The sequence below is a fragment of the Cricetulus griseus genome, chromosome 2, assembly GCF_003668045.3.
Source record: "Cricetulus griseus strain 17A/GY chromosome 2, alternate assembly CriGri-PICRH-1.0, whole genome shotgun sequence".
Taxonomy (NCBI): Eukaryota; Metazoa; Chordata; class Mammalia; order Rodentia; family Cricetidae; genus Cricetulus; species Cricetulus griseus.
Window position 1 is genome coordinate 181,574,915 of NC_048595.1, and position 27,407 is coordinate 181,602,321.

General features: G+C 41.8%; 1 protein-coding gene across 1 annotated transcript; it reads right to left on the reverse strand.

The window, feature by feature from the left end:
• On the reverse strand, positions 1-27,405 carry Prrc1 (proline rich coiled-coil 1). The gene is made up of 9 exons (XM_027400934.2): positions 27,266-27,405; positions 20,078-20,200; positions 19,100-19,495; positions 18,372-18,532; positions 14,202-14,304; positions 13,111-13,274; positions 9,668-9,771; positions 7,553-7,655; positions 1-3,808 (listed from the first exon to the last, which is right to left on the reverse strand). The coding sequence occupies exons 2-9, from the start codon at positions 20,178-20,180 to the stop codon at positions 3,599-3,601; spliced, it is 1,344 nt and encodes a 447-aa protein (XP_027256735.1). The 5' UTR covers positions 20,181-20,200; positions 27,266-27,405; the 3' UTR covers positions 1-3,598.
• Between the last annotated feature and the right edge of the window lie 2 nt (positions 27,406-27,407).

A 27,407-nucleotide genomic window follows, 5' to 3' on the forward strand; every position in this document is an offset into this window, starting at 1 on the left:
TGAGAAATAAGTCAAAGTATTTATTTATGACATATTTACATACTTACAAAATTGATTTTATCCAATACATCACTCTACATAATATCACAAAATGAATACAATATCCTAGGAAAAATCTACACTTTGTAATAATTTATGTTTAACTCAACAACTTTTACAACAGATTATCAATTTGGTTTCACAAATCACACAGTCCTTAGTTTTTGCTTTCTTTTTGCCAAATAAAAAAAGTAAACTAAAGGGTAGGTGAAGTAATTTAGCTGACCCTGAGTAACTGCTAATTTGCATAATTCAGAGTAGATGTACATGTGTGCTTTCATTTGTTTTCTTGTATACCTACACTTAAGATGGCAGTATCTTACCTCTAAAGACTGAGGAAGGAAAACTGGAAAACAATGACAAGGAACCAAAAGGGACAACGATCAGATTCTAAAACTTTTCCAACTGCAGAAGTCCATGATAGAGCTTCAGTAGAGTTGTCTCAAAAACCGAGTAGGGACCTGGGGCCAGGGCTGGGGCTCTTCATTAGTGCAGAGTGCTGGCCTAGAGTAAATGAGGCTCTCAGCTCCCCACCCAGCAATGTTATAAACATACCAAGCCAGAGCAAAACAAGAAAAGCAACAAAACAGAATAGGAGGACCTTGGAACTAAACAGTTGAGCAATCTTGTGAGGCTGATGTTAACTATTTTTCCTACTGATAAAATAAGAATTCCATAATCTGGAAGGAAAAAAAAAACACAAAAGCCACCACTGTGACAGTGATGATTTTTTTCCTGAAAGGCTTGAAAAATGCAGCAGCTACCCACAAACCCCGTAAATATGTCAGTGTGGAAGTTACACAATGACAGGCAGGAAGAGAAAAGGGGACAAGAACAGAGGGGCTGGGAAGAGAACCATGGCTTTGAACTGTCCAGGCATAAATGGCACCATGCAGACTGAGCAGGGATAACAAGGGTTATCCTTAACAAGGGTTAAGGAAGATGAGAGGTGGAGTCAGCCCTGCTCTAACATCTTCTACGGAGGATTCTGGGCCAGATGAAACCATCTACAGAGGGATCACATTGGATCAAATAGTTCACTTTTCCACCTGCCTTCATTGCTACTCTCCTCCCCACAGAAGGCAGACTAGGTAACTACAATTATCCGATTTCAATCAAGTCATGGCATAAATCTGCCATGGTTATTAAGGACTCAAGAGAAACCATCACCCAATGAGATGTCAGTGACCCCCACTGAACCTACTGCAATGATCCTCTGAAACAATAACTAAGGTAACACAGATTCAATAAAACAAGGAAGGGAAGAAATAGGGTACCATCAGGATCTACAAAACTTGCCTTTGGAGTATAACAAAACACTATTATCCAGGCAACACCCCCATCAAATACTGTTAGACAAGAACAGTTGCCCCTGTTGTGTTTGTGTGTATATGTGTATTTTCTGGGGACTGATCCTAGGTTGTGGCATTAGCTAGTGTTCCATCACAGAGCTACATCCCCAGACCAAAAGGGCAGCTTTTAAAAACTGCACAGCAGCAAGTGATAAGACCCTGCTTTTTATGCATGAAGAGACAATGATAAGTCCTGTGGCTGGATTACCCTGGGCCAGGCGAATCACCATAGCCACAGACTTCCTTCCTGTTTAACTAAGCAACAAACACAGTGCTTGGAGATTAACATAGACCCACCTCAAAAGTAGTAATTCTCCTCTTTCTGTAAAAGAAGAGGCAATGACATCATTGCTGCTGCAAAGCAGTGTGGAACAGCACACTACACATGTGAGGACAGAGAAGGATGAGTGCAGAGTCTATTAACTCTAACACCTACAGAACTGTATCAACAAGGAAAAGAAAGCTAAATTACATTTCTGTACCAAATTGTCTTCAGGAAGATATCTGAATTGCATATATAGAGTTTAACTATGTAAGAAAAAATTTTATTTAATTTTGACTTATTTAAATCCCCAAATGGTAAAATATATTATTTCAGGGAGGAAAAAGCATCCATTAAATGTAATGGATTAAATAAACTACATTGAATTATAAAATCATCCCCTTGAAAACATCCATAAGAAATAAAGGCAGAAGGGCACAGTTAGAAAAGTCAAGCTGTGCTTAAGGCAAAGCAAGAAACCACATTAAATCTACACAGGGTCCAGACAATCAACACTCAGCTCATGACTTCCCACCCTCCCCAAACTGGGGAGTTATTGGCAGGTGATGGATTCTGAGGGACAGTAAATTTTCAAGGGTATAGTCCTTTTTAGGTCAACTGGTTGCTAGCCTCACACCTATTTGGGCAGTACAAATTGGACTTGGTGGGATGTTATTAAAAAAAAAAAAAAAAAGAAAAAAAGAGGCCAAGAAGGGGAGCATGTGGTGGGAATGGAAGAGTTAGGGGAGGGGTGGGAGATGAGTGTTATTAGTGCACACTGAATGAACTCAAATAATAAAAAAAGTAACTTTAACGAAAACACACTCCATCCTAACAGAAGGGAGCCCTTCTTATAGTTTAGAGGCTGTGAGGCTGAGAGTGGATGCAGGAGGAACAGCTGTCATGAGAACTGATTTGTGGAAGTGTTAACACCACTGTACAAAAACAACACAAGAGGGCTGGAAAGATGGTTCAGTGGTTACGGACATTGATTGCTGTTCTAGAAGAGCAAGGTTCGATACCCAGCACCCACAAGGTTGCTCACAACCAACTATGACTCCAGGTTTAGGGTTCTGATGCCCTCTTCTGGCCTCCCTAGGCACTGTACACACATGGTGCATAGACATACATGCAAGCAAAACACCAATACACAATTTTTTTTTAAATCTCAAAACAAAATAAAAAAAATAACACTAATACACTTCTGATCTAAAATAAACTTGGATGATTTGCCTTTTAGTTCTCACATAGCAACAAAGAAAAATAAAATGTTATTTTCTGCTATTCATAGTATAAATCTGTAAAATGTAGAAATTTAAAACAAAAAAGAAGCAAGTATAACTTCCAAACTATACATGTACATAATGACAAAAAAATCTCCAATTGGTTAATTTGGCCCATATTCTAAAAAAACACATGGAACTGTATACACACACACACACACACACACACACACACACACACACACACACAGCAAGCATGTAGTAGTTCGTCCATTGTTGAGCATGTGCACTGCTCACCATCAAACCTGAGATCATGTGCACACACAGATGACAACAGGAAACAAGCCTTAGCAATCCACTTAATACACAGACCTCATTACATATTCTTAAGAAACCAGAAGAGCCAAGAACAATCATCGAATATATGAACAAGGATTTCCACTTTATAAGTTTAGTATACTGAATTGTATTGTAAATTTATGTGTATATTTTTTGAGAACTAGGATTATGAAATCATGACAGTAAAAATGGGACCTACTTCTTTTGTTTTACTGGAATGACACTGTGCCTTTATTTAAAAAAAAAAAAATCTCTTTTAAAAGGATAAAAGGACTGCAGCCTGTAGGAAAATTGTAAAAGCTGTTGGATTCTCTGAAGCTATCCAGTCTCCTCTAACACAGAGCCAAAGGTGACAGCAGGTCTCCATTTCACAGCAGCTGGTTTCACATGGGCCTGGGTGGCAGGCGCTGCTTGTACATGCCTGCCACAGCCTTGGCTGCACTGTAGATCATCTGTCGGCGAGACATGCCAGTGAAAGCAAGGTGCCAATCAGTCCGGCTGACGTTTAGTAAGCTCTTTTCCAGGACTTCACCCACTGTCACCAAAAGGCCTGACCACCTCAGATTGTAGTCCTGGGGGGTCAGGCTTTGTGCCTATGGAAAAAGGAACGTGAGTTACTTGTCACATATCAAAACAACACTGGAACTCAATATGTTAAAAATGACACCTCAACATCTTGACTCAGCTTATTTTTAATATAGATTATGACAAACCCTCAAAAACTCAGCTCTGCTACCAACAACTGTATAAAGTTACAAGGGTCAAAGGAACCAAACAATATTGCACACACCTACTGTGTTAATAAGAGCCCATCACACTATTCAAATATAATCTAGTCTCCTCATAATTTATAGTTTTAGTGGTGCTGAGGTTGAAACACAAGGCTGAGTACACATCTAAGTCTTGAAAGAATTCCACATGCTCACAACTCACTCTAAGGGCTTAACCTCTAGCTCTACATTCAGGGTCATACCATGTCAATAATAGGTTTGTGTTAAAATGATATTCTTAGAGTCACAAAATTCCCAGCTCAGAGACTGCACATTGAGTCTTTAGTCCACTTAAGACAGGATCTGTACACAGATCCCCAACTAGCTTCTTCACAATCACCAGAGGGGCTTTCTTTTCACCTTGAAAAAAAAAAAAACCTCCTTCTTAGGCTCAAAGGAGTAGTCTTAGGACAGCTAAATTGGAAGCACTACAGCTTATTCCAAAACAAACAGACAAGAGTTGCATGAAATAGCTTCCCAGAAACCCTGACAGAGGCTTCAAAAGAGACATCAGGTCTTCAAACAGGCTCCTGGGAACCTGCCCTTCACACACCACACAAGTCCCCAGGAGCCTGCTCCTTGCACACAAATCCATGGGAGCCTGATCCTCACACACCACACAAGTCCATGGGAGTCTTGCTACAGTGCAGGTCCTGACTCAGTAGCTCAGCACAGGGGTTGAGAAGCTTTTTAATTGTTTGTTTGTTTGTTAAGTCAAATGTCTATGTGATGCCTGTGATGCTGGGCCATACTTCTCAGTGACCTGACACTGTTAAGAAAAACCCTGTTTGAAAAAACAAGTGTGATCAGGGCACACTGTGTGAAATTCCCAAATAATCAATAAAAACTATTATGTTGGGAAAAAAAAAAACAGAAATGTGAACATCTAGAAACAAAGATATTTCAGTGCACATAACCGTTTATCTTGGGAATTTTGAACCCACACAACAAAAATGAACAGAACAAAAGGCAGATTCTGAGGTTTAAACAGCAGCTTTCAGTTAACTGTATCTGTGATTGCTGCACCTCCACAGGCCTTGTCCACTCATCTGCATGCCTCTAAAGTGTGTGAATTTCAGTTAGTGAGGGGCCACAATAACCAATGTGCTCTCTGACCCTGAGTGTTAACACTTAGCTGCATGTGTACACATGGGCCTATTTCACTGTTAGAGCAGCAAGTCCAACTAACTAATCCTAAAACCAAATTAAAATTAAAAGTGGTCAAACATCCAGCACAGGGGCCAACAAACCCTTTTTGAAACAGGCTGAACAGTAAGATTTTAGGTTTTGAAGCCAGTCTTCACCAAAACTCCTCCTTTGTCCTTTTGGTAAGAAAGCAATTATATATAAACAGTTTATAAGTAGATCAGCAGGTACATGCAAGAAAAATATAATAAAAATGGGCAATAGGTCAGAACTGGCCATGGGGTCACTGTGTGCTTAACCTGTATCTACTCACCATCTACAATTCAGAGATAGAAGCTACCTTAAACAGTTCTGCTGCTGCTCTTCAACAGACTTTCCAGTCCACACATATACCCCTAATCCTGATTAGGACTCTCCGGCTGCAAGTTAGTTACTTAGAGTAAGTCCCTTAACACTGCTGAAGCCCTTTTCTTCTTTAGTCTGTTCATGTAACTACACAGCTGCTTTGTAAACCCATCTTCAGCTCTGGGGTCAGGACACAGTGCTCGGAGGTATTCTGGGCTTGGTGGGGTTAACAGTGAGTCTGACTCCTGCTCTGAGCAGTTTGGGTGAGGCCTTACGGAAGGGGCTGCACAGCACAGCGTTCTGCTGCCTCACTGCCACTGCACATGTGCTCCTCCACTGTTTTGCCATCATCTCACTCAAGACATTTTAGTCAGTGATTAATTGCTGGGTGGCGCACTTTCCCTGTAGGGCTAATGGAAGTGATTAGGCCAAATCACAAGAAACACAGCAGTGACTCTTCAGCTATTAAAGACAGCAATTCTATATGGTTAGGTCTAATACTTTTGAATCAACAGTGGTAAAACTTCTATCTTCCTAGAAAACCTGTCATGATATATCCATTTTAAGTCTTATTGGCATAACAATATGCACAGCATCAGCTTAAAGCCTCTGACTGTCCACACTTAAGAGCTATAGGAGGGTTTGCCTGACCTTCTGAAGAGAACTTAGGTATAAATAGTGCCAGAAAAATATCAAAACTCCAAGCATCTTTCCATACTGCAAACATACAGAAGGACCACTAGCCCCTTTAGCAACTTTATGGCCACACTTTTAATTGAAATGTAACTGCACATGCATCTTCTCAGAGAATGCCAAATGTCTTCCCATATTGTCAAATGTCCATACACTCCAAATAATTGTAAAAAGGGGGGAGGCAGCAACTATCAGTTAACCAGTTAACCATAGAGAGATCCTGATAACAGGCACATTACATTTTGTGCATTAGAGAATTAAGAGAACATTTACATAAAATATGCATAAGTGTGAATCAGATTGGAAACTGTCCTTGGGCACATCATTAGGTCCATTTTTCAGTCAGCAAATCTAAAGACAAATTTCTTTTATTTGTTTTAAAGACAAATTTCTATCCAGTACTGTTTGTTGACTTTATTTTATGTGTGTGGCTATTTTGCCTGCATGTATGTTGGTGTACCACATGCACAATTGTGTCTGCAGAGGGCGTTGGATTCCCTGGAACTGGAGTTACAGACAGTCTGAGCTGCCATGTGAGTGCTGGGAATTGAACCAGGGTCCTCTGAAAGAGCAGCCAGTGTTCTTAACCACTGAGTCAATTCTCCAGCACTCATTTAAATTTTGTTTGTTATTTTGGTGTTTTGAGATAAGGTTTCACTGTGTAGCCCTGACTGACCTGAAATTTGCTTTGTAGGTCAGGCTGGTCTGAAGCTCACAGAGATCCACCAGCCTCTGCTTCCCAAGTGTTGGGATTAAAAGGTGTGCACCGTCACACCAGTTTTCATTTAACTTTTTAAATACTGACTTGTTACTAAAATGAACAACTAAAAAAGATGATTAGATCAAAGAGATGGGAACTAGATAAAATAATAGGAATAAAGACAAGATAAACAGGGGCTGGGGACATGGCTCAATTGGTAAAATGACTACCATTTAAGACAAGGATCCAAGCACCACTTAGGAAAAGCCAAATGTGAAAGCACCTGCCTGAAATCCCAGTGCAAGGTAAGTGGAGACAGGAGGATTCCTGAGACAATTAACTAGCCAGCCAGCCTCACCAACTGCCGAGTTTCAGCTCTATGAGAGACTTGAGGAGTGGCACCTGAGGCTGTCTGTCCTCTGGTTCCCATACATGCACACACTTCTGCACCTGCATCCACACCAAGACAACTACAGACCAATACAGGGAGATGAAAGTGCAAAGAGCATGGGTAACAGATTTAAAGGCCAATTCTATTCTGATGTCAGGGCCACGAACATAAAGAAGGGAAACATCAACATGGCAGAATCAGGAAACCCACAGGCACAGCCAACGGAAAGTCAAAATCAAGGGCATGACACTCACAATGAATCTGGAGTGTCATGAAAAGGCAAGAGACCAACCTGCTGCACAAATTCCAAAGGCACTGGTGTGGCTTGAGTAAAGGCTTCCAGGCGGATGCCATGCACAGGGTCTTCAACCACCAAGCAGCCGATGTCAAACCATCTAAAACAGAAACAGGAGCAGCATACCATTTACATGCTAGATAAAATAAGAGTGGACAGGAACAGTACACTGTTCACATGATAGATAAAATGAGAGTGAAGAGACAAAACGACAAAGCAAGTCCTACTTACAGTTCAGATTAAAGTACCACAGTTCTCAGAAAGAAAATGCTTTTCTAATTAGTTTGCAAGTGGACAATGCAATCCATAAATGCAAAAATAAAATTACTCTATTGTCTTAATTCCAAAAAGAGACAGGAAGAGAGTAATAAAAAAAGTAACTGAAATTACTAACAATTGGAAATTTCCTTCTTGCTAATATGGGGAGATAATGGGAATGGGGGCAGTCAAACGCACAGCTGGTAAAATATCACTTATTTGAACATGCAAAGAGCTCCTCGTAGATAATATTTTTAAATGACACTTGCTAAAATAGGGGGAAATTTGTAATACTGGCCCTTACCAGCACACTGCCATCTAACAATGTTACTAGTAAACCAAGAAATAAGCTCATTTAAAGGAAATAACCACGTGCTCAATCCTTGTGAACATGAACCCTTCAAGTTACGTGTTCCAAGGCGGGAGTCAGCCTTTGAAAACACACTCATGAAATCAAGGTACTTTTCCATGGAAAGATACTTTACCTATAGATTATAAAAAAAGGAGGCATCATAAACATACTTCAGATAACTGGAATAGCATCAGAATTCCACCTACCAGAAATATCAAATGACCCTGAAATGAATGTCAGTTCTAAGGGAATATGACCAAGGCTATGTTCAATATCTCCATCATTTAAAAAATAAGTACCTTTAACAAGCACAAAGATTACAAAATGAATAAGGAGATACAAAGTTTTTAAAAACCATTAAGACAGAGCAGCATCACCAACTCTGAATATTAAAGTGGTACTTTATAATGTCTTTAGCATTCATATCTTAAAAATGTTTCAACTCACAAATACTGAATATTTATTCTACTTGCCTACTAATCAAACTCTCATAGTTTAACAAAGTTTCTCATTCAAGAAAGTGTAGCCAAGCTCAGCTAAACCTTGTTTTGGCTGATTTTGCCTGTGAGCACAGTGTCCATCAGGGTATTGCACTGACTCAACTGGAAGCATGAACCTTTGCATCCTGAGAGGTTGCCCTAAAGACACGGCAGTCTCTCTACCACCAGCATACATCGGATCTCCAGTCAACCTCAGTTCTAAGAAGCACAACCTCCACCAGAGACTGCAACCTAGAACCCGCTTCCCCATTTCCTTCTCTGTGAACCTGCAATCACTGCCATGTGCCCAAGGCCCTTCCATTTCAGTCCCTGGTCCTGCTGACTGAGGGAACTTTCAGCTTTCCCTCCTTCTCATAAAGTCCTTCCACAGGATCACAACCAGGCCAGGGGTGGGGAGAATCTCAGCTGATCACTTTTGATCTCTAGGGATCTCCATCTTTCCTTTCTGAATATAAGCAAGGTGAGAGGAACACGATGGACTGTGGTTCCAAGGCAGTTCCATTTCCCAGCATAAAGTAACTCAGCATATCTAAACAGGTTTTCCCATTTAAAAAAAAAAATCTATTAAAAACATAAAGCCATGGAGCCCTCAAAAACAATGCTGAACTGTGATTTCCAGAGGCGTTTTAAAGCTAAGCACACAGCCCTGTGTAACTCCTTTTAAGTACCATCAAGTCTTCTTGCCCACCTTCCACCTCTGTGAGTCACCAGAGGAAGCAGTGTGCTTACTCCCAGTGTTCCATCACACCTACCCAAGCTAACGTGCAGTGTATTGCTTACATTCGGTCCTGTTGTATCAAGTGGTTGTCAGCACAGACATCGCTCTGCACTGCTCAGTTACAAAAGGAAAGAGAGGATGGAAGTGTCAGCTAAGCACTCGAGTCACACCACGAGACCAGACACTCCACTCTGGCTTTAAAACAGAAGACACCTCTTCTAGGTGTTCGTGTGAACTCCACACACAGCCCTGTGTTGATTCCCAGGGTACCCTGAACCTCTTACTTGTCAGGCAGCAGCTCAGCGATGAAGTTTTCTACTGACACAGCAGTTTGTTTCTCGTGGATAGTGCCAGACCTCCGCAGGCTATCTATCCGTTCCTGGGCACCCTAAGCAAAAGCAGCACAGGTTGGAAAACAGTTTTTTAAAACAGTATTTAAAGTAAGTATACTGATTCTTAGTTATATAATACATGCACATATTTAACATATACACTCACTGTAAGCATTCAAACAATACAAAGATATAGCGCAGTGATTCTTAACATATAGGTCGCAACTCCTTTGGGAGTCAAAAGACGCTTTCACAGGGGTTACCTAAGACCAATGGAAAACAAAGAAATTTACATTGCCATTCTTAACAGTAGCAAAGTGACAGTTCTGAGGTAGCAACAAAAACAATTTACTGTTGGGGTCACCATAAATGAAGAAGTGTATTAAAGGGTCAAAGCATTAGGAAGGTTAAGAACCACTGGTCTAGAGTAAAAATATCCAATGGCCCTCCCTTGGTATTAAATTTAGAGTATATTTTCCAAATTATTCCCTCATGCAGTACTGTATTTAATTTATTTAATAATTATTTTAAAATTATAATCTCTAATTGACTAGTCATGTAAGGAAGCCTTATTTTTAAGTGTTCATTTAGCAAGAGGTCATTTCTAGAATAAAAACTTTTTCAGCCCTGCTATCTGCTTGGTTGATTTGCTCTTGACTTTGGGCTTGTGATCATACCTACAATGAACATGTGTCTTCCCAGTTTTTCTAATGCCCTTTTAAATACACAGGCAGCAACATGAACACTACTGCAAGAAAAAGTTACATGTATGTGGTACATTGAGGAATCCAAACAGGGTTTGAGAAACCTGCACAAAGGACTCAAAGTTCTAAGGGTGTGCATCTGAGAGTAAGAAGCCATTGCCAGGTTAGGAGGGTTGCTGCTGTATGTCACCCGAATCATCTCATGAAGAGTGATGACAAATGATGTGATAAAATATTCAAAGGGTAAATGTTGGGTAGTGGGCCTGCATCCCAGCACTTGAGAGGTGGACACCAAAGAAGAACACTGATAGATTCCACAGCAGAGTGAATGCTGTCTGTCTGCTTTTGGATCAATTTTATCTCCTAGGCTAGGCATTAGGTGTAAGCAAACAAGTATTCAGTAAGAACTTGCCATGTGAAAAATCAAACAATGGCAAAAGCCAGTCTTCACATGACAAGTAGAGACTTGATCCAAGCAATAGATTTGTTCCCACCTTTTAAACAACACTCATCCATATAACACTTGTGATTTATCGTAAGGGTTACAGTTATAGTGGGTACATATTTATTTTTCCAATTTACCATGTTCATTTCTAGATTAGACCAAATTCAAACTCTACAGACAGCAGTTAGCTTTATCATATGGCATAAACACCTTTTTAATAAACACACACTGGTGTCAAAGTCAAAGGAAACATTACATGTAAATACAGTTGATCCTCAATAATACTGTAATCTGTAATAGGGAATTTGACTATTTACTAAAATTTATTGGTAATCTCAACATCAGATGTGCACAAAATTACAAAATAATTAAAGTTGTCTGTCCTGTACATCTCCAGCCAGGTCAAACAAATGCCACTGCCATCTTGTTTAAGGTCATACGTTGAAACAAGTAGGCGCTGGTGTATTTGGTGTCACCTGCGACATGTCTGAGTTGTTAAAAGTTGCCACCATTTCAATCAGTCCCAAATCTAAGGCTGAAGAGCTGTGTGAGGTTGCTAAGCATAGCAGGGTTCTGAAATACTTGAGGAGGAAAATGTGTGTGTGCTAAATAAGCTGCACCCCCCAATCAGGAGTTACAGGACTGCTGGCTATGACTTTACTATAATGGATATACATACCAATATCTATTTGAACATATAAAGCAGTATGGAAATAGAGTCAAACAAAAAAACAAAACAAAACAAACAAACCCCCCACACACAACCTCTACATTGACAGCCTGGCCAAAAAGCATTGTAGTTAGAAGCCTACAAGGACCTAATTCTTTTTCCCTTGGTAGCAAGAGTACCATACTCACTAATATGGTGTATGGCAACAACCTCGAAGAGAAAAAAAAAAAAAAAAAAAAAAAAAAACCACAGCAAACTTGAGTCTGTCTTGCAAACAAGACAGAATAAAGAAACAAGAGGAGTCTCTCTAGCTGGTGTCAAGTTTTCTCATCTGAGAAAATGGAAGGAAGGGACTGCCATTGACTGAGATGAAGTAGGGACTAAGTATAAGAGAAAGAAAAAGGTTAATTCTAGACATACTAGCTCGGAATATTCAAGTAGTGGTCAAAAAGGCAACTTTTACATGTATTAAGAATTCATGAGCAGTCTCAGTGGCAATATGAAGCTCTAAATGTTAGCATAAGATGCTGGCTAAGGCCAGGAACAACATGAGGTCAGCAAAAGAGGACATGGAGAGCAAGAGGAAGCTGGGGAGAAAAGGAGAGACCAACAGGAGAAGCACAAAAGCAAAGAACAATATATGAACTCAGAAAAAATCCAGGTGTGCACCCAAAAAGCCAAAAGGGAGAAAAACATACTAAAGTAAAAGTCAGACTTAGTGCTGCACACCTATAATCCCAGAACTCTGGAGGTGGATGCAGGATCAGGAGTTCAAGGCCAGTGTTGGCTCCAGAGCAAGTCTGAGGTCAGCCTATCGGAAACTCTATCTAAACAACAGAGAGGATGACCAGCTGCCTGGAAAGCCCCTGATCAACCGAATAAACAGCAAGCCTTTTATTGGTGGCTTTGAGTGCTCTCTTATTAGGATAGGGAAGTATAGAAGTGTGGCTAGGCAGTTGGGAAACCATAAAGAATTAGAGAAAAACATTCAAAATTCTTACAGAAGTTTTACTGCAGAAGGAAGTAAGCATGGTAGAATAATATATGGGAAGAGAGGTCAAAGAACAATACAGGGAAAATGAGGTCAAAGAATTTGCTTTCCTTGCTTTAGGAAAGGAAAATGTTTGATTGCCATCAACTTCATTTGTTCTTGCATGATTGTGACTTTGAAACAATGTAACAAAGAGGTGTGTGTGTGTGTGTGTGTGTGTGTGTGTGTGTGTGTGTGTGTGTGTGTGTGTGTGTGTGTCTACTGGGACCCAACAGATATTATAATTTCAATAATTGACTTGAAAATCAATATTACATGATGATTCCTTTCAAGAACATCTGTTCTTTTTGTTCTTTCTTAATGACACTGCCATTCTCCTCCAATAACCAAAACCTAATTGAGATTTTATTCAATTACAACGCCTTTCTATCTTCACAGCATGACAGTGTTGGCTAACTAATGACAAAGCTGGTATTTCAGTATCTAAATATGCAGTAGTTTCTTACAGACCACAGGATAGTTATCACAATTACGGGCAAATGAACTACAAGTCCCTTTTACTCCAGAAAAGCTTTTATTACTCACCTTTAATCCCGCTGCATAGCCTACTGGCTGTGGGGCAATATTGGACTGTCCAGCTTCCCCCACAACCACAGCTAAGCCAAAGACCTCCTGGAAGGCATCTCGGACAGCAGCCACTTTCACTTCTTTATTTGAGGTTACAACAATATCCAGTTCACCTCCAGATTCTACAGAAACCAAAAAGAATTTCAATTCCAAATGTAAGCTGTCACTTTCTAGTAATTACTACCACACCATAGGCTTACACTGTATTCACTAATTGTTACCAGCCTCTTACATGTGAGCTAGGCTGACAGAACCTGACCCACCATAACACAGCAGCTAAGCACACAAATCGGACACAAATCCTCTTTTTATCACACCATCTGATACAACCACACACATTCCCATCCTCTTAGCTCAGAGCATGCTATTCCAATATGTGCTTGGAACCCAATTACCAACCTCCCTTGCATTCGAAGGATTTATAGGATTATTGACTGGTGTTGATCTAGCTAATCCCTATTGTTTACATATTAGAAATGGACATGAAAATTAAGGAGCAATATAACTATGTCAACTGTCTAAGGATATCTGATGAGGGCTCAAAAGCAGTTAAAACCATGTTCCCAGAAAACTTATAATCAAATTTTATTAACTGCTAGATTTTAACTTTCTCTAAAAATATTACTGTTGATTAAGCATAAACACCACATTTGATTAAAATACTTAACTAGAGAAATTGCCAAAATTAAGTATAAACAAAATATGACTTGAAACCTAACAGCAAATAAAGAAAAATCCATATAAACCACTAAAATATATAAAATTTACTACCAAATTACTCCCTCTTCTAAAGTTCGTACTATGAAGTCCTAAAACTTATATAATGATGACTAAGAAAAAGATAAATTAGCTACACCAAAACTTATAATGATGACTAAGAAAGATAAATTAGGTACACCAAAACTCAGATTGAGAATGAATTTGAATTAAGAGCACTGGAAGAATTTCTATCAATTACATGACCAGCAGAAATGAACTGAAACTACAACTGTATGACATGACGAACACCTTAGAAGCACGGCCAACAGTAGGCTCACTTATCTACATACTGATGTATGGAGCCATGCCAGGGTCCAGCGTCGTAATCATGCTCTCTACTGAATGCTTGGTCTTATCAAGCACAGATCTCACCATAGGATTCCCAGCCACACCCTGCACAAAGCAAGATGAAAATATTCAGTTCAAGCAAAGAACACCTTGACTTTCCTAAGCATGAAAGAACTTTTTAAAACTTTCTTTTTGAGAATTTCATACATGAAAACAATTAAGTATGGTTATACTACCCCATTTCCCTCTCCAATTTCCCCCATGTCGAAACACAGCCCTCCCAACATCATGTCTTTTCTTTGTAATCAACTAAGCCCAGTTAGTGCTGCCTATGTGTATACGGATGTGGGGACATCCCCTGGAGCACAGGAAGCTTACCAGCAGTCACCTCCTAAAGAGTACAGATTCCCCTCCCTCAGCAACTTTTCCCTGTCAAGGGCTCCTCACTACAACGTAGTGCCTAGAGATGATTTACCTCATCTATGCTTAAATGTTTGCCACCAAAGACATGCAGAGCTGGTCACAGCACTCCAAATAAGACACAAGTGCTCAGCCCTAAATGCAACACCTATATTAACCACACTACAACCAAGGATCAGGGGACATCACAGAACAGGAGGTGGAAAAATTGTGAAAGCCAAAGGATGGGGAAGAATGCTAGGAAACAGTGCCCCCAAACATGGACTCTTACTGCAATCGTGAGCTCACAACAGCTGAGGTTACCTGCGAGACCTACACAGGAAACTTCTTAACTTTCCCAGGCATTGGTGGACCACTACTTCCAAAAAAATGGAAAAATGGTACTTTTGGAATCTATAATTAAAATGAGGTCAATAGATGTCAAATTCCTACTACTATCCAATGGTGCTCTTGGCTTCTTCCCTTTATACACAGAAAGTAGGCCAGCGGCAGCCTGTGGAGGATTCTGGAATAGCACTGTTTGAAAATTGTTAGTCTGAAAAGTGTGTTTCAGTTATAAATACATTTATAGGGGAAACCTGTCCCTCAGTTATTGTCCCAAATAAGGACTATAACCATGTGTCTATATAAGTCCATACTTTGTCCCTAAAAAGATAAAAAGATAAAGGCAGTAAAAATACTGCTCACCTTTATCCCCCAGAAAGCTCCTGATTGCTTTAAAGCATAACTCTGTCCTTCGCATGTTTTACTCAAGCTCCCTTTCTTGTCTACCCACCTCAAACCCTCTCCCTTAGGCAGCTCTCCCTTCTTGAGTCTTCAGACCAACAGCACCAGGAGCTTTCCACCCCAGAGCTCTCCAGCTTTCCTTCTTACACACCTCTCTTCCAAAGTAAAGGGGAGAGCGCCCCTAGGGGCATCCAACAGACTGAGATTCCCTCCTTCCAATTCACCAAGATGACTGAGGACAGGTGAGTTCAAAAGGATTAAGTTTAAAACTGCCAGGCAACACCAAGATAAGAATGTAAGTTACTTGGACTGGACATTGTGAATATAATTCTTATCTGATAATTGTTCTTATTGTTTATAGGTTTAGTATGTTAGAGTTAAAATCTTTCTTTTTTATTTAGACAAAAGGGGGGAAATGTCACAGAATATTTGTTCATACTGTGTAAAAATATGTCACTTTGACTGATTTAATAAAAAAACTAAACAGAAAAAAAAAGTGTAAGTTACTGCTTGACAAGTCCCAGAGAGTTGAACTGGCTATTACAACTAGCAACCAGCTTTCTCTTTACAAAGTAGGAAGAAGGCTGTAGATGACCACATCAACCTCTTAGTTTAAAACTATGCTTAATGTATACAATGAAAGTGAACAGCTTCTTAGCAGAACACTGGAAGTTAGCAGAATGAGTTCAAAATTCTTTTTTCTTAAGAAAAATGTGGGGAAGACCAGCAAAGCAAACCTCAAGAGGAACCAGCAGTGGCTCACAGCACCAGAACCCGGAACCAGAGGCTCACAGCACTGGACCCAGGGCTCACAGCACTGAATACTGCTGCATCTTGCTAATCCACACTCCCCTTTTCATCATAGAATGCTCCACACACCCACCTGAGCGCACAGCATGCTTTCAGTACCCATCAGTGGAAATACCACGCCTAGCTGCAGTTTAGATGGTGTTCTATTATAGAGACAGGTTCAATGGCAGAGAAGACAAACCCAGAGATTGGCACTAATGTGTAATTTAGTAAATAAAATAAGGGGACATCAGGTTGCTGAGAGAATGACCTCAAAATACTCCATTAAGAGGCTGGAAAATGCTTAAATTCCTCTATCTTACATGGTGTGTGTTGAAACACACCAGCTACACTGAACTGCTCAGGGTGAAAACTGAAATGGTTAAAAACCCTAGCTGGAATGCAAAGGTACTCTTTCAGCATACAGAACTGAAAGAGATCCACAGAAATGACTCAGAACACCTAAGAACTTTAGTGTTAAAAAGCATAATAAATTAAAATGCAGATTAAAATGGAAAAGGCCATAGTGTGTACATTAAAAAAAAGCATTGCTGTAGCTAGAGCTCTTAATAAACTCACTTAGTAAAGCAAACCTCCCAACTTCAAATTGGGCAAAGATGAACAAAGAATATAGAAGACAATTTCATGGGTGAAAAAGGGCCAAATTTAATAGCAAAGAAAAGAAAATTAAAACATGGTTTCAAGTTTGGGGGTTTGGCTTATAAGGTAAAGCTCTTGTATCACATGAGGACCAGAGTCGGGATCCCCAGAGCCCACACAAAAAACTCATTGGGTGTGGTGGCCATATGCATTGAAGTGCTCAGGATGGAGAGTCGGAGCAAGCTGGCAAGCCAGACTAGTCCAAACCTCCCTTGGTACAGCAAGAAAGCAGACCTCAATATATAAAGTGGAGGCCACTCATAAAGACACTGTGTTATCAACTCTGGGCCTACACACACACACACACACACACACACCAAAAAAGGTTTCAAGTGTAACACCCTCTGCTGCTATGGGAACAATGACAGAACAACATATACTGCTGTGGCTACTGGAAAGCCGTATTCAGAAAGTTCTACGGCACTCACTAGGACTTTCATCAGGAACTAATAATGTCACAGTTGCCCATCAGGGTGCACATACAAGATGGCTCATTAGTTTAATTTATAACAATTAAAATCAGAAGGGAGCACTGTACAGCTCAGTGGCTGCATCATGTTAATCAGGCCTAAGGGTGCAGGTTTGCGATCCTGTCACAAGCCAGCCTGAGGCAGGAGGACTGCAAACTTCAGGTCAGCCCAGGATACCGAGTGAGCTCCAAGGCATATTGATGAGACTCTTCCTAAGAGTGAAAAGAGAGCTGGGATCAGGCTAGCAATGAAGTACTTACCAGTATACGTAAGGCCGCAGGTTCAGTCCTCAATACTACCCAAACAACAAGAACAAAAGTGTATATGTTTACACATTTTTCTCAATTAGAGAAAAATGATTTAAAAACTTACAAGTAGATAATACTGATAACGGATTTGTAAAATAAAACATGATAAATGCAACAGCATCGATGACAAAGTAGTTATTAAGAAATACATTCTAAAGGAAGAAGGTTTAGAGCTGAGAGATGCATAAGGACCTGAGTTCGGGTCCCAGCACCCATTTAGAAAGCACAGCACTCCAGCACATGTCTTAATGCCCTACCAGTGGGCTGGAGCACAGGTGAGAGGATCCTTGGAGCTCACTGGCAAGCCATCCCAGCTGAATGGATGGATTCCAAATTCAGTGACAGATCCTGTCCCCAAAAAGTAATGTGGTAAACAGAAGAAGACCCCTTATGGTGGCCTCCACATTCACAACACACGCGCACACACACACACACACACACACACACACACACACACACCCTTGAACACATTAATCCATATAGACATACACAGACCCCAAATACACAAGAAACTAAGACAGACAGACAATTTTACAGCTGGAAGGACATTAATGAAGTCTTCTAGAAAAGACAAAGAACACAATACCCATGTCACTAATCCAACTGGATTCTAATTAAGAGAACAAGTACATGTGTATAGAGATGCACAATGAGCAAGCACCAACTACAGAAATCTGTCCATAAAGGGCTTGCTTTCCCTTACTCTATACATTGTGTTCCCTCCCTATGCTGTGTTTCTCTAATTGATCCCTGTCAGTTTTACAATTAGAATAGTAACTTGAAAGGCAAACACCCTTACCTTGATAAAACCCCAGATCCCACCAGTAGGTGCATCATCCTGGCTTCTAGTAATTCTAGGATCTTCCTGTTCCTCTGGGAAAGTAATGGCTGACGTGGTTCCAGGTCCCTGTGCCAGCGAAGTCATACTGGCTTGTTGAGTGATGGGGGCTGGCAAAATACCTAGTCAAGAGCACAAATTTGATTGGGTAACTTATTCCACAAATGTTTTCCTATAAAAAGATGTATCATATGAGACGCTCAAAACAAATTCAATCACAGAACTACTTAAGCATCTAAAGATAAAATTATCAACTCAAACCTTTATAAACACAAATGTAAAAATCACTCAAAAGGTATTTCCCCCCTTACATAGGTTTACACAGATAAACACATGATAGGGGATATGGGAATTCTTTCTCATACCTCAAATGTCAATCATGCATCAATTTTTATACCGCCCAAAAACTATACAATAAGTTACATTAGCTTTATTGTTAATAACTTAAATGGCAAAGAGATGAGCATGGGAAACACTGGAATTCAGAGTAAGACTAGAAAATTAATGTGGAGAAATCGAAGCCCTAGGAGCAGCAGATGGTCAAAGTCTATACAGAAACTAAAGTAAGTACGACACTGTCCACCTCAAATCACTGTCTAATATACAAACCACAGTGCAACATAATTCAGGCACACAGTAATAAAATGTCAAATACTGCCGAGTACTGCGGAACAGTAAGAGAAGATCACCTGTGACTGGAGGTGCAGAAAACGATGGCATCAAAGGTGTCTGGGGTGCTCTCCCAGCGTGGCCCCTCGTGATATCATAAGCTGTACCAACAGAAAACCCCGATATAGGAGGACCTGCAGGTGGTGCAGATAAAAAAGCACCGGAGGCGGAAGTTGCAGGTGGGAAGTGGGATAGAGGTGGGCTGCTGAAGGCAGTGCCAGGTGATGAAGACACAGAGGGGGGCATTGAAGTGCCACTCAGGGGAACCGAGGGAGCTGGAGACATCGACATTGGCACAAAAGGAGGCGGTGCTGACGGCTGCACAGGGGGCAGGGATGGCTGAGGTGTAGAATACGCATGTGGTGGCAAGGACTCCATCCTGGACACATTGGGAGATGAGAAGGAACTGGTTGCAGCTAGAAAAAAAAAAAAAAAAGTAAGGGGGATAAACACACAAAGTTGAAAAAGCTTTTTATCTCATTTTCAAACTTCCACTGCTTGGGAAATTCCTAATGTGGTAAGCCAAATCTTAGTAATTAATTTTAAAGGTGTAATTTCCAGCGCATAGCAATTGTACATGAGTACAGACCCTGTGATTCCACTGGAGAAATAGCACAACTCAAAGACAGCACTGCCCGAGAGCAAACCTCCCTTTCCATTTGTTCTTAGACAAGGTCATTTTTCATCCCTGATTTGAACATAAAAACCTAGACCACTAATACCTCAAAAAGATTAATCCCCACAGTCAAAAAACAACAGACAACAAATGCTTTGAAAGCTTGCCAGGAGGGTTTGTAGTGAATATGAACAGAGAGAGCAAACCTGCTAACAGCAAGACATTACACTTCCTTACTTGTAACAAGCAAGGTTATTTCTGTGTTGTTGTTTACATTTAAAAGGGCTATTTCTTTGCACCCTGACAAGATTAGAGAAGCATTAACGACATATTCTTCTAATTGATTCAGAGAGACCAGTGTCTTCCCCAACCTCCAACCCACCTAAGTGAACTTCCGTGGAGGGTATGGCAGCGGCAGCCAGGCCTGCAGGGTTCAGGGGAGGGGTTCCAGGTGGAGTTGTCTCTATTCCACTTTCTTCCATCATTTTTCCTCAATTATGATGCACTGCAAATATATAAAAAATGTGGTAAGCTTCACACAGGGGCAGCAGCTCACATAGTTAGAGAACAATTAAGAATGACCACAAAGAGGCAAGTCTCCCTTTAGTACTCATTAACACAACCATGTCTGGAGGAAGGACTACTGCAAGGCTGGAGAGATGACCCACCAGGTGACAGCACTTGTGTTCCTGCAGAGGACCTGAGTTCAGATCCCAGTGCCCAATCAGATGGCTCACAACTACCTGAACTTGTGCTTCAGGGTATCTAACACCCTCTTCTAGCCTCCAAAGGCAAAGGCACCCACATACCTGTCTTCTAGCCTCTAGCCTCCAAAGGCAAAGGCACCCACATACCTGTCTTTTTTTTTTTTTTTTTTTTTTTTTTTTGATTTTTGAGACAGGGTTTCTCTGTGTAGCTTTGGAGCCTATCCTGGCACTCGCTCTGGAGACCAGCCTGGCCTCAAAATCACAGAGATCCGCCTGCCTCTGCCTGCCGAGTGCTGGGATTAAAGGTGTGCGCCACCAACGCCTGGCTTGTTTTGTTTTGCTTTTTTGGTTTTCACCCACATACATGTCACACACACACAATATTTAAAATACTTTTTTTAGTCTGAAAAAAGTCTGCATAATCTTTGGGTCTGGTTCATTTCTGTGTATAATTTTTTTATTTGCAACAATTTTTATAACAGTTTAAATAAATTTAAAAAGTCTATGAAACTATTTAATATGCAACTATCCTGCAACATTTACATATACATATTTTACAACATGGCAATAATTTTACATTAACCATTTCACTAATGAAATCACAAAGTGCCAAATTGATTTTGGCCACCTGAATCCTGTTAAGAGTCACAAGCAGGTTTCAGTCAAGATGCTTAAAACACAGACATCTAATTTACCTTTGAAACTCCTCCCCTCACAAAACACTCTATGTGGGCTATTCTGTTAACATTTTTTTTTTAATGTTAAATTTGCTTGACTTTATTTACAAATGCACTCTTCCCTCAATACATTCCATGTGGGCTATGCCTATTAACATTAGCCTCCAGTCTCCTGGTTTACAGCAGCTTTGTAAAGCGCAATGGTGTGGCTCAGGTGTTGGAAGTTGACTGTAAAAAACAAACCACAAGAAAGCAAGGTCCTAACAGACGATGATGCATACCAAATATAAGAAAACATCCTTACAAATCAAACTTCCTTCTAAGCACTCAGCTCTATAACCTCATCAGAGAAGGTCTTTTGGCAATGGATGGCGGTTAACAGAGAGACTCAGAAGTACTCAAAGCACAGCAAGTAAGTTACTGTGGCGTGTTCAGCCCTAAAAGGAACATCTAAGTAACCTCCCTTCCACCAAGGCTCAGGGACATCATGGAAGAAGGGGTGGGAAGACTGTAAGAGCCAGAGCTAGAACTGCTATGAAACAGTGTCTTCTAGACATGACAGGGCTATAATACCTGCACAAATTCAAGCCAGTCAAATTTCCAGCATGGATGGAGGAGGGGCTCACGAAGTCCAGCCCTAGCTGAGGAGCTGAGGCAGCTGATGGATGTGGGGGAGGGAGAGTCTATTTTCTTCAGGAATATGCCCCACAGTAGTTCTCACGCCTGCCTGCCTGCCTGCCTGCCTGCCTGCCTGCCTGCCTGCCTGCCTGCCTGCCTGCCTGCCTGCCTGCCTACACACACACACCACACACACACACACACACACACACACACACACACACCACTATTTGGAGGAGGTATGAGTGGGTGAGGGTGGATACCATTCTATAAAAACAATTGCAAATCTTAAAATTCATCTTAAGTGTATGATAGTGTTAACCTTAGTCAACCTGACAGACTCTACCAGTGAGGAGCAACCACTGGGCATGGCTGTGGGCATTATCTTGACTGTGTTTACTGAAGGGGGAAGATCTGCCCACTGTAGGTGGGACCATTCCCTGGTTGGGTTCCTAAAATGTAAAACTGGAAAATGTAAACTTCATTTTGGTTGGTTGGTAACAACTCCAGTAACTACAGTAATTTGATTTCTAGAAGTAAATTAACTTCTTGTAGAGATTATTGGCTATTCTGCCCTGCGGACCGCAGGAAAGACATTTCTTGATCACCTGGCATTCTTTCCCTCACTGCTCACCTTTCTCTAGTCAGAAGCTTTTCAACTCCCTGCCCCTTCCCCTCCCCACTTCTGCCTTCTAACTACCCATTGAGGAAGCTGATGGCTGTCTCTGATTCTTGCAGAGACCCCTCTGCAGGTTCTTCTCCCTGAATAAGCACAGGCTTCCACTGTCCTAAGTCTCATTCCCTGGCCTGTCTTTCCTTCTTGCTCACCTTCCACTTGGTGACCCTCACACAGATGATGTCTATGCAAGAGAACCTGAGAGGTGGAGTGGGGTAAGCAGGGAGCAGGGCAGAGGCCAGGAAGATAACGGCTGGAATGTGGGAAACTTTGGACTATAATCCATCTAGTTAAGTCTCTTTGAATCTGGTAGTGCAATGTGTTGTCCTTTGTCCAAGAGCAACCACTGTTACAGGGCACAGCAGCCAGGCCATGTTGCAGAAAATTACAAGATATTTAGGCTTAATAGAAGTGTTTAGTCCCAGGGCAGACCCTTTTATTTTATGTTTATAAATGTTTTGCCCACATATCTGTCTGTGTGATATGTGGCTGATACCCACATAAGCCAGTAGAGGGTTCAGATCCCCTGGAAATAGAGTTGTAGTTAGTTGTTAGCCACCACATGGGTGCTGGGTATCTAACCTAGGTCCTCTGGAAGAGCAACTAGTACTCTCTGAGCCATCTTTCTAAACAAAAGGCAGACACGTTTTAGGAGACAGGAGACCCTCCAGGCCAGTGATTCTCACCCTGCCTAATGCTGCAACCCTTTCATATAGTCCCTCATGTTGTGGTGACCTCCTACCATAAAATTATTTTGTTGCTATTTGATAATTGTAATTTTGCTACTGTTATGAATCCTAATGTAACCATCTGGTATTTCCAATGGTCTTAGAAGACCTCTGTAAGAGGGAGGGGTCATTTTACCCCCAGGTTGAGAACCACTGCTCTAGGTGGTTTAGAAGAGTGTTGGCCCATAGTCATAAGGAGTGATGACACAAGAGATCTTCCCAAACAATAAGCAGGCTTTCAAAGGGAGGAGCACCCTTTCCTTGTGGAGTCTCACTTAACAGGAGCACCTTCAAGAGGACTGGGACAGCTCTTCAGATCCTCTGGAGATGAACCAACAGTATGATCTGAGGGGTCCATCTGGCTAAGGGTCAGATAGAAGGAATATCCAATGGGAAAAATCTAAAAAGCTCACCCAAGTCTGAGTCAGCCATTGGCCTATGAGAAGTCAGTGGATATAAACTGGTGAGTGGGAGACTATGGAACTAAAGGGTGATCATAACTCTCTCTCTGACTAGCATCTGTCAAGGGCCTTGTGGGTAGGAGGAGTCACAGTAGGAAAACAAATCTGGAAAGCTGGTTACTATAGTTTGGGGAAAATGCCATCACTTAACCAAAACAGAAACTTCTCAAACTGGTGTGACCATGACTACCAAGAGGCAGCATGTACGCATCCATCAATCTCTGTTTCCTGATTCTGGATGCCACGTGACCTTCAAGTTCCTGCCTGAAGTCTTCGCCATGGTGGGCTATCCACTTGAACTATGAAGCAGATAAGCCTTTTCTCTCTGAAGTGGCTTTTGTTGTTTGTTGTTTTATACAGCAGTACAAAATCAACTCTAAACATGCCAAACTGGCTTTTGATGTTTTTACTCATTTTACAAATGTTCATCGAAGGCAAATTTTTGCCAAGCACTGAAACAAGCTAAGCAAAAACACAGTCAACTTAGAGACTTGTAGAGGATACAACCAAGTAACAGAACCAATTTTCAAGGATGCTGGTACATTCAATACAGTAACAGCAATACACCCCAAGGCTGAATTCTATAAGCTGAGGCTGAGAACACAGTCATGCTGGACAGAAAAGGAATCTGGAAAAGGTTCCCAACTCACAGATGAGCTCAGTTGTGAAGGATAAACCAAATTTCCATAAGCCAAGGAAAGAAAGAACTTACATAGGGAGAAGGGAAGCTTCCAGAAGAAAAGTGGGCACACGGCAGCTATGCTATGTACAGCAAAAGGAGTAAGACACAGTCACAAAAACCATAGTGGGAGAACAAGACTGAGAGACAGCCAGGGGCCCAAATGCCCAGCCTTCTTGACAGAGGTAAGGAGCTGGCCTTTGAAGCTCAGAAAGGCACTCCAGCTGGAGGAAGCATCTGTCTTTTTATTCTAACTCTTCTGAGATTTTAAATCTGTAAGATGCAAACATAGTTCAGTGCACTGTGCATGCTGACCTCAGTCACAGCCGACTACAGAAATTTGCAAATACCAAACACAGGAAACTGACGATGGCACAGCACTACTAACCACTCTGTAGAGCCACCCTGGACTTCAGCTGTTGATAGTTATTTGTGTGTATATGAGGGGTGTACAGTTCTGCAAAGCTGAACCACAAGCACAGACACCCTCATCAACACAGTTAGGACACAACCACACCATCACTCCAAATGTCACATCCTCCCTCCAAACATAAAACCGGCAACAAAACACTCGCTTGCTATCTCATTTTTCTCACTGCATAAAGGTAAAATAAATAAAATTAGACCCCCAAGTAACCTATTAATATTTGGCTTTTTCCCCCTACACAGAAAAATGCATGAGATTCATCGAAGCTGGCCCACTTACATTATTGATAAACAGCATACCCACCCACCCCCCAGATGCTGTTAGTCCATCCTCTACCCACTGGAAGACTCCTTTGGGCTGGGGTCATAACTCAGTGGTGGAACACTTGCCTAACAAACGCAAGGGTCCTGAATTCAAAAACCAATACCATTAGGGAAAAAATAAAAAAGGATTCCTTTGGCTGGAATATGTACACTGGACCACTGAACAGAGACACTACTACTCAGGGGTACAGAAGAAGTTCAAATAAGGTCTGCCAATACCCTATACTAGGGATAACCATAACCTCATATCCCCTAGGGTTTCCATGACAACTTCTACTGCTGGTTAAGAATCAGGTAGTGCTCAAATCCCATAATACACTCCCACAACCCACAAGAATCATATGTCTCCAAACATCCATAATGCCAGGTTGAGACTGTAGCCTAAACTAAGGTTATGATGGAGATGAGAAAGGAGACAGATTTAAGAAACATTTAGGGGTAAGACTCCTTGAGTGCCCATAAAGGTTAAATAAAAGTGGGGAGGCATGAGTTACACAGTCGGTCAGAAAGATGATGGTGCCGACAGGTAGGACAGAGAGCTCTTTAAGAGGCCAAGGACTTTGACAGCGTCTTGTTTTTGTTTTTTTTTTTTTGGGGGGGGGAGGTCATAAAGTGATTACCCTCTAACTCAGCAGGGTTAGAGTTTCAGGTCCTTGAAACACTTAAGTAGGGACACCAACTGGGTATGGAGTTCACAAACCACCAGTATCATCAATGTACCAACAGTTTCTCATACCGTGTCTGTGCTATCTCTCCCAAGAAGGGCATACCAAGATAAAGGGACTACTACTTAACGCCAAACCTCTTTCAGTTATGTGGCCAAATAACCTGCAGAAAATAAGGCCAGCAGAAATGAGACACTGTGGCACTCAGAAGCCAGCATTTCAAGGTAGGACTAAACACTGCAAAGAAGCCAGAAGGGGCGCTGTGGATGGTTCCATGGGTTTGCTATATATACTACAGACCATCTTAGGGATGTTTCCAAAGATGGGAAGACTAGGTGATGGCTAGGATCAAACAGAGGACTAGAAGAGAGACAAGTATGAACCCTACCAAAGCCTGGCTGTGAAGAGAGGAAAGATAAGGCATTCAAGAGGCTAATACAGGCATATTCCCTACCCGAACAAAGACAGATAACCTGGGAGAAAGGCCCCTCAACAGACTGCATCACTTTCTACCAAGGTGCCTTCTTTCATCTCTTAATTTGTCATTCATATTCTTGAGGCAGAAGCTATCTAATCCTTGTCACAGCAAGGTCCTATTTAAAAATAAACCTGATCTCCGAGCAAATGCATGGGCAAAAGAGCTCACCTGAGATACATAAATCAATTTCTTTCAATCCTTAAAAACTTTACTGATTGAGGAATGACTTAAATATAATACTGAAATAAACTAATGAACTTCGCAGATATACATACATTCTTTAAAAAAAAGAAAAAAAGAAGAAGCCTAGTAGGATAAACAACACAGAGGGATCAGCTGACAGAGCTTGTGAGGAAAAAAAAAGTAGTCTGAATGCATCAACATTACAGGGGAAAAGAGATGGAAATGGCTGAGATTAGTCAGTCCTCAGGCTCTGATCAAACCACTCTTCGAATCTGCTTGCACCTACTCAGGTCTGCTTTTAGAAACTAGATGGCTACTTTTAAGAAAAATCGAGAGTGGACTTTTGATAGATTCAGAGCGTCAGAAGCTATTCCTATTGATCTTATTAATGCCTCGAATACTACCAGACGGAGGTCAGCAGTCTGTCATTCTCTGTATGGAGCCCAAAATAAAGTTCCCTAAACACTCAGTGATTCAAACATTGCTCACACAGCACTGGAGTGCCAAAAAGTGACCGGATCGCGGACGGAGTCAAGGTTGCCTCTCAAATCAACTACTGTGACAAAAAGTCTTGGACGTGAGATCCTGAAAATATGACTGGAGTGGGTCCGGGCTGAGGGGCCTGCAGGGCGGCGCTGGACACTCGCGGGGATCCCAGAAAACGCTGCGCCCCACTAGGGCGGGTGGCCTGGGAGGTCTGGGCAGCCTGTGCCACGTCTGCAGGCCGGGCTGGGCCGGGGAAGGTCCGCGGGCCTGGACACCCGTGCACGCGTGGAAGGTGCAGGCCCGGGAGCCGGGGTCGAGGCCGGAGCGATGCGGGGTTGGACCCTGCTCTCCCGACGGGTGTCCCCGCCGCCCGGAGCCCCCACACTCCGCCGCCGGCCCGCCCACCTGGGGCTCGCCCGTTCCCGTCGCCGCCGCGCGAGTCACCGCCAGGCCCGCGCTCACCTGGGTCCGAGCGAGCGCCTATGCGGAAGCTGCACACGCGGGTCGGGGTCGGGATCCGAAGTGTCCGGCGCGGGGATCCGGCTTGCGGAGGACGAGGAAGCCCGGAGGAGCGCGCGTCCCGCGCCAAGATGGCCTCCGCGCC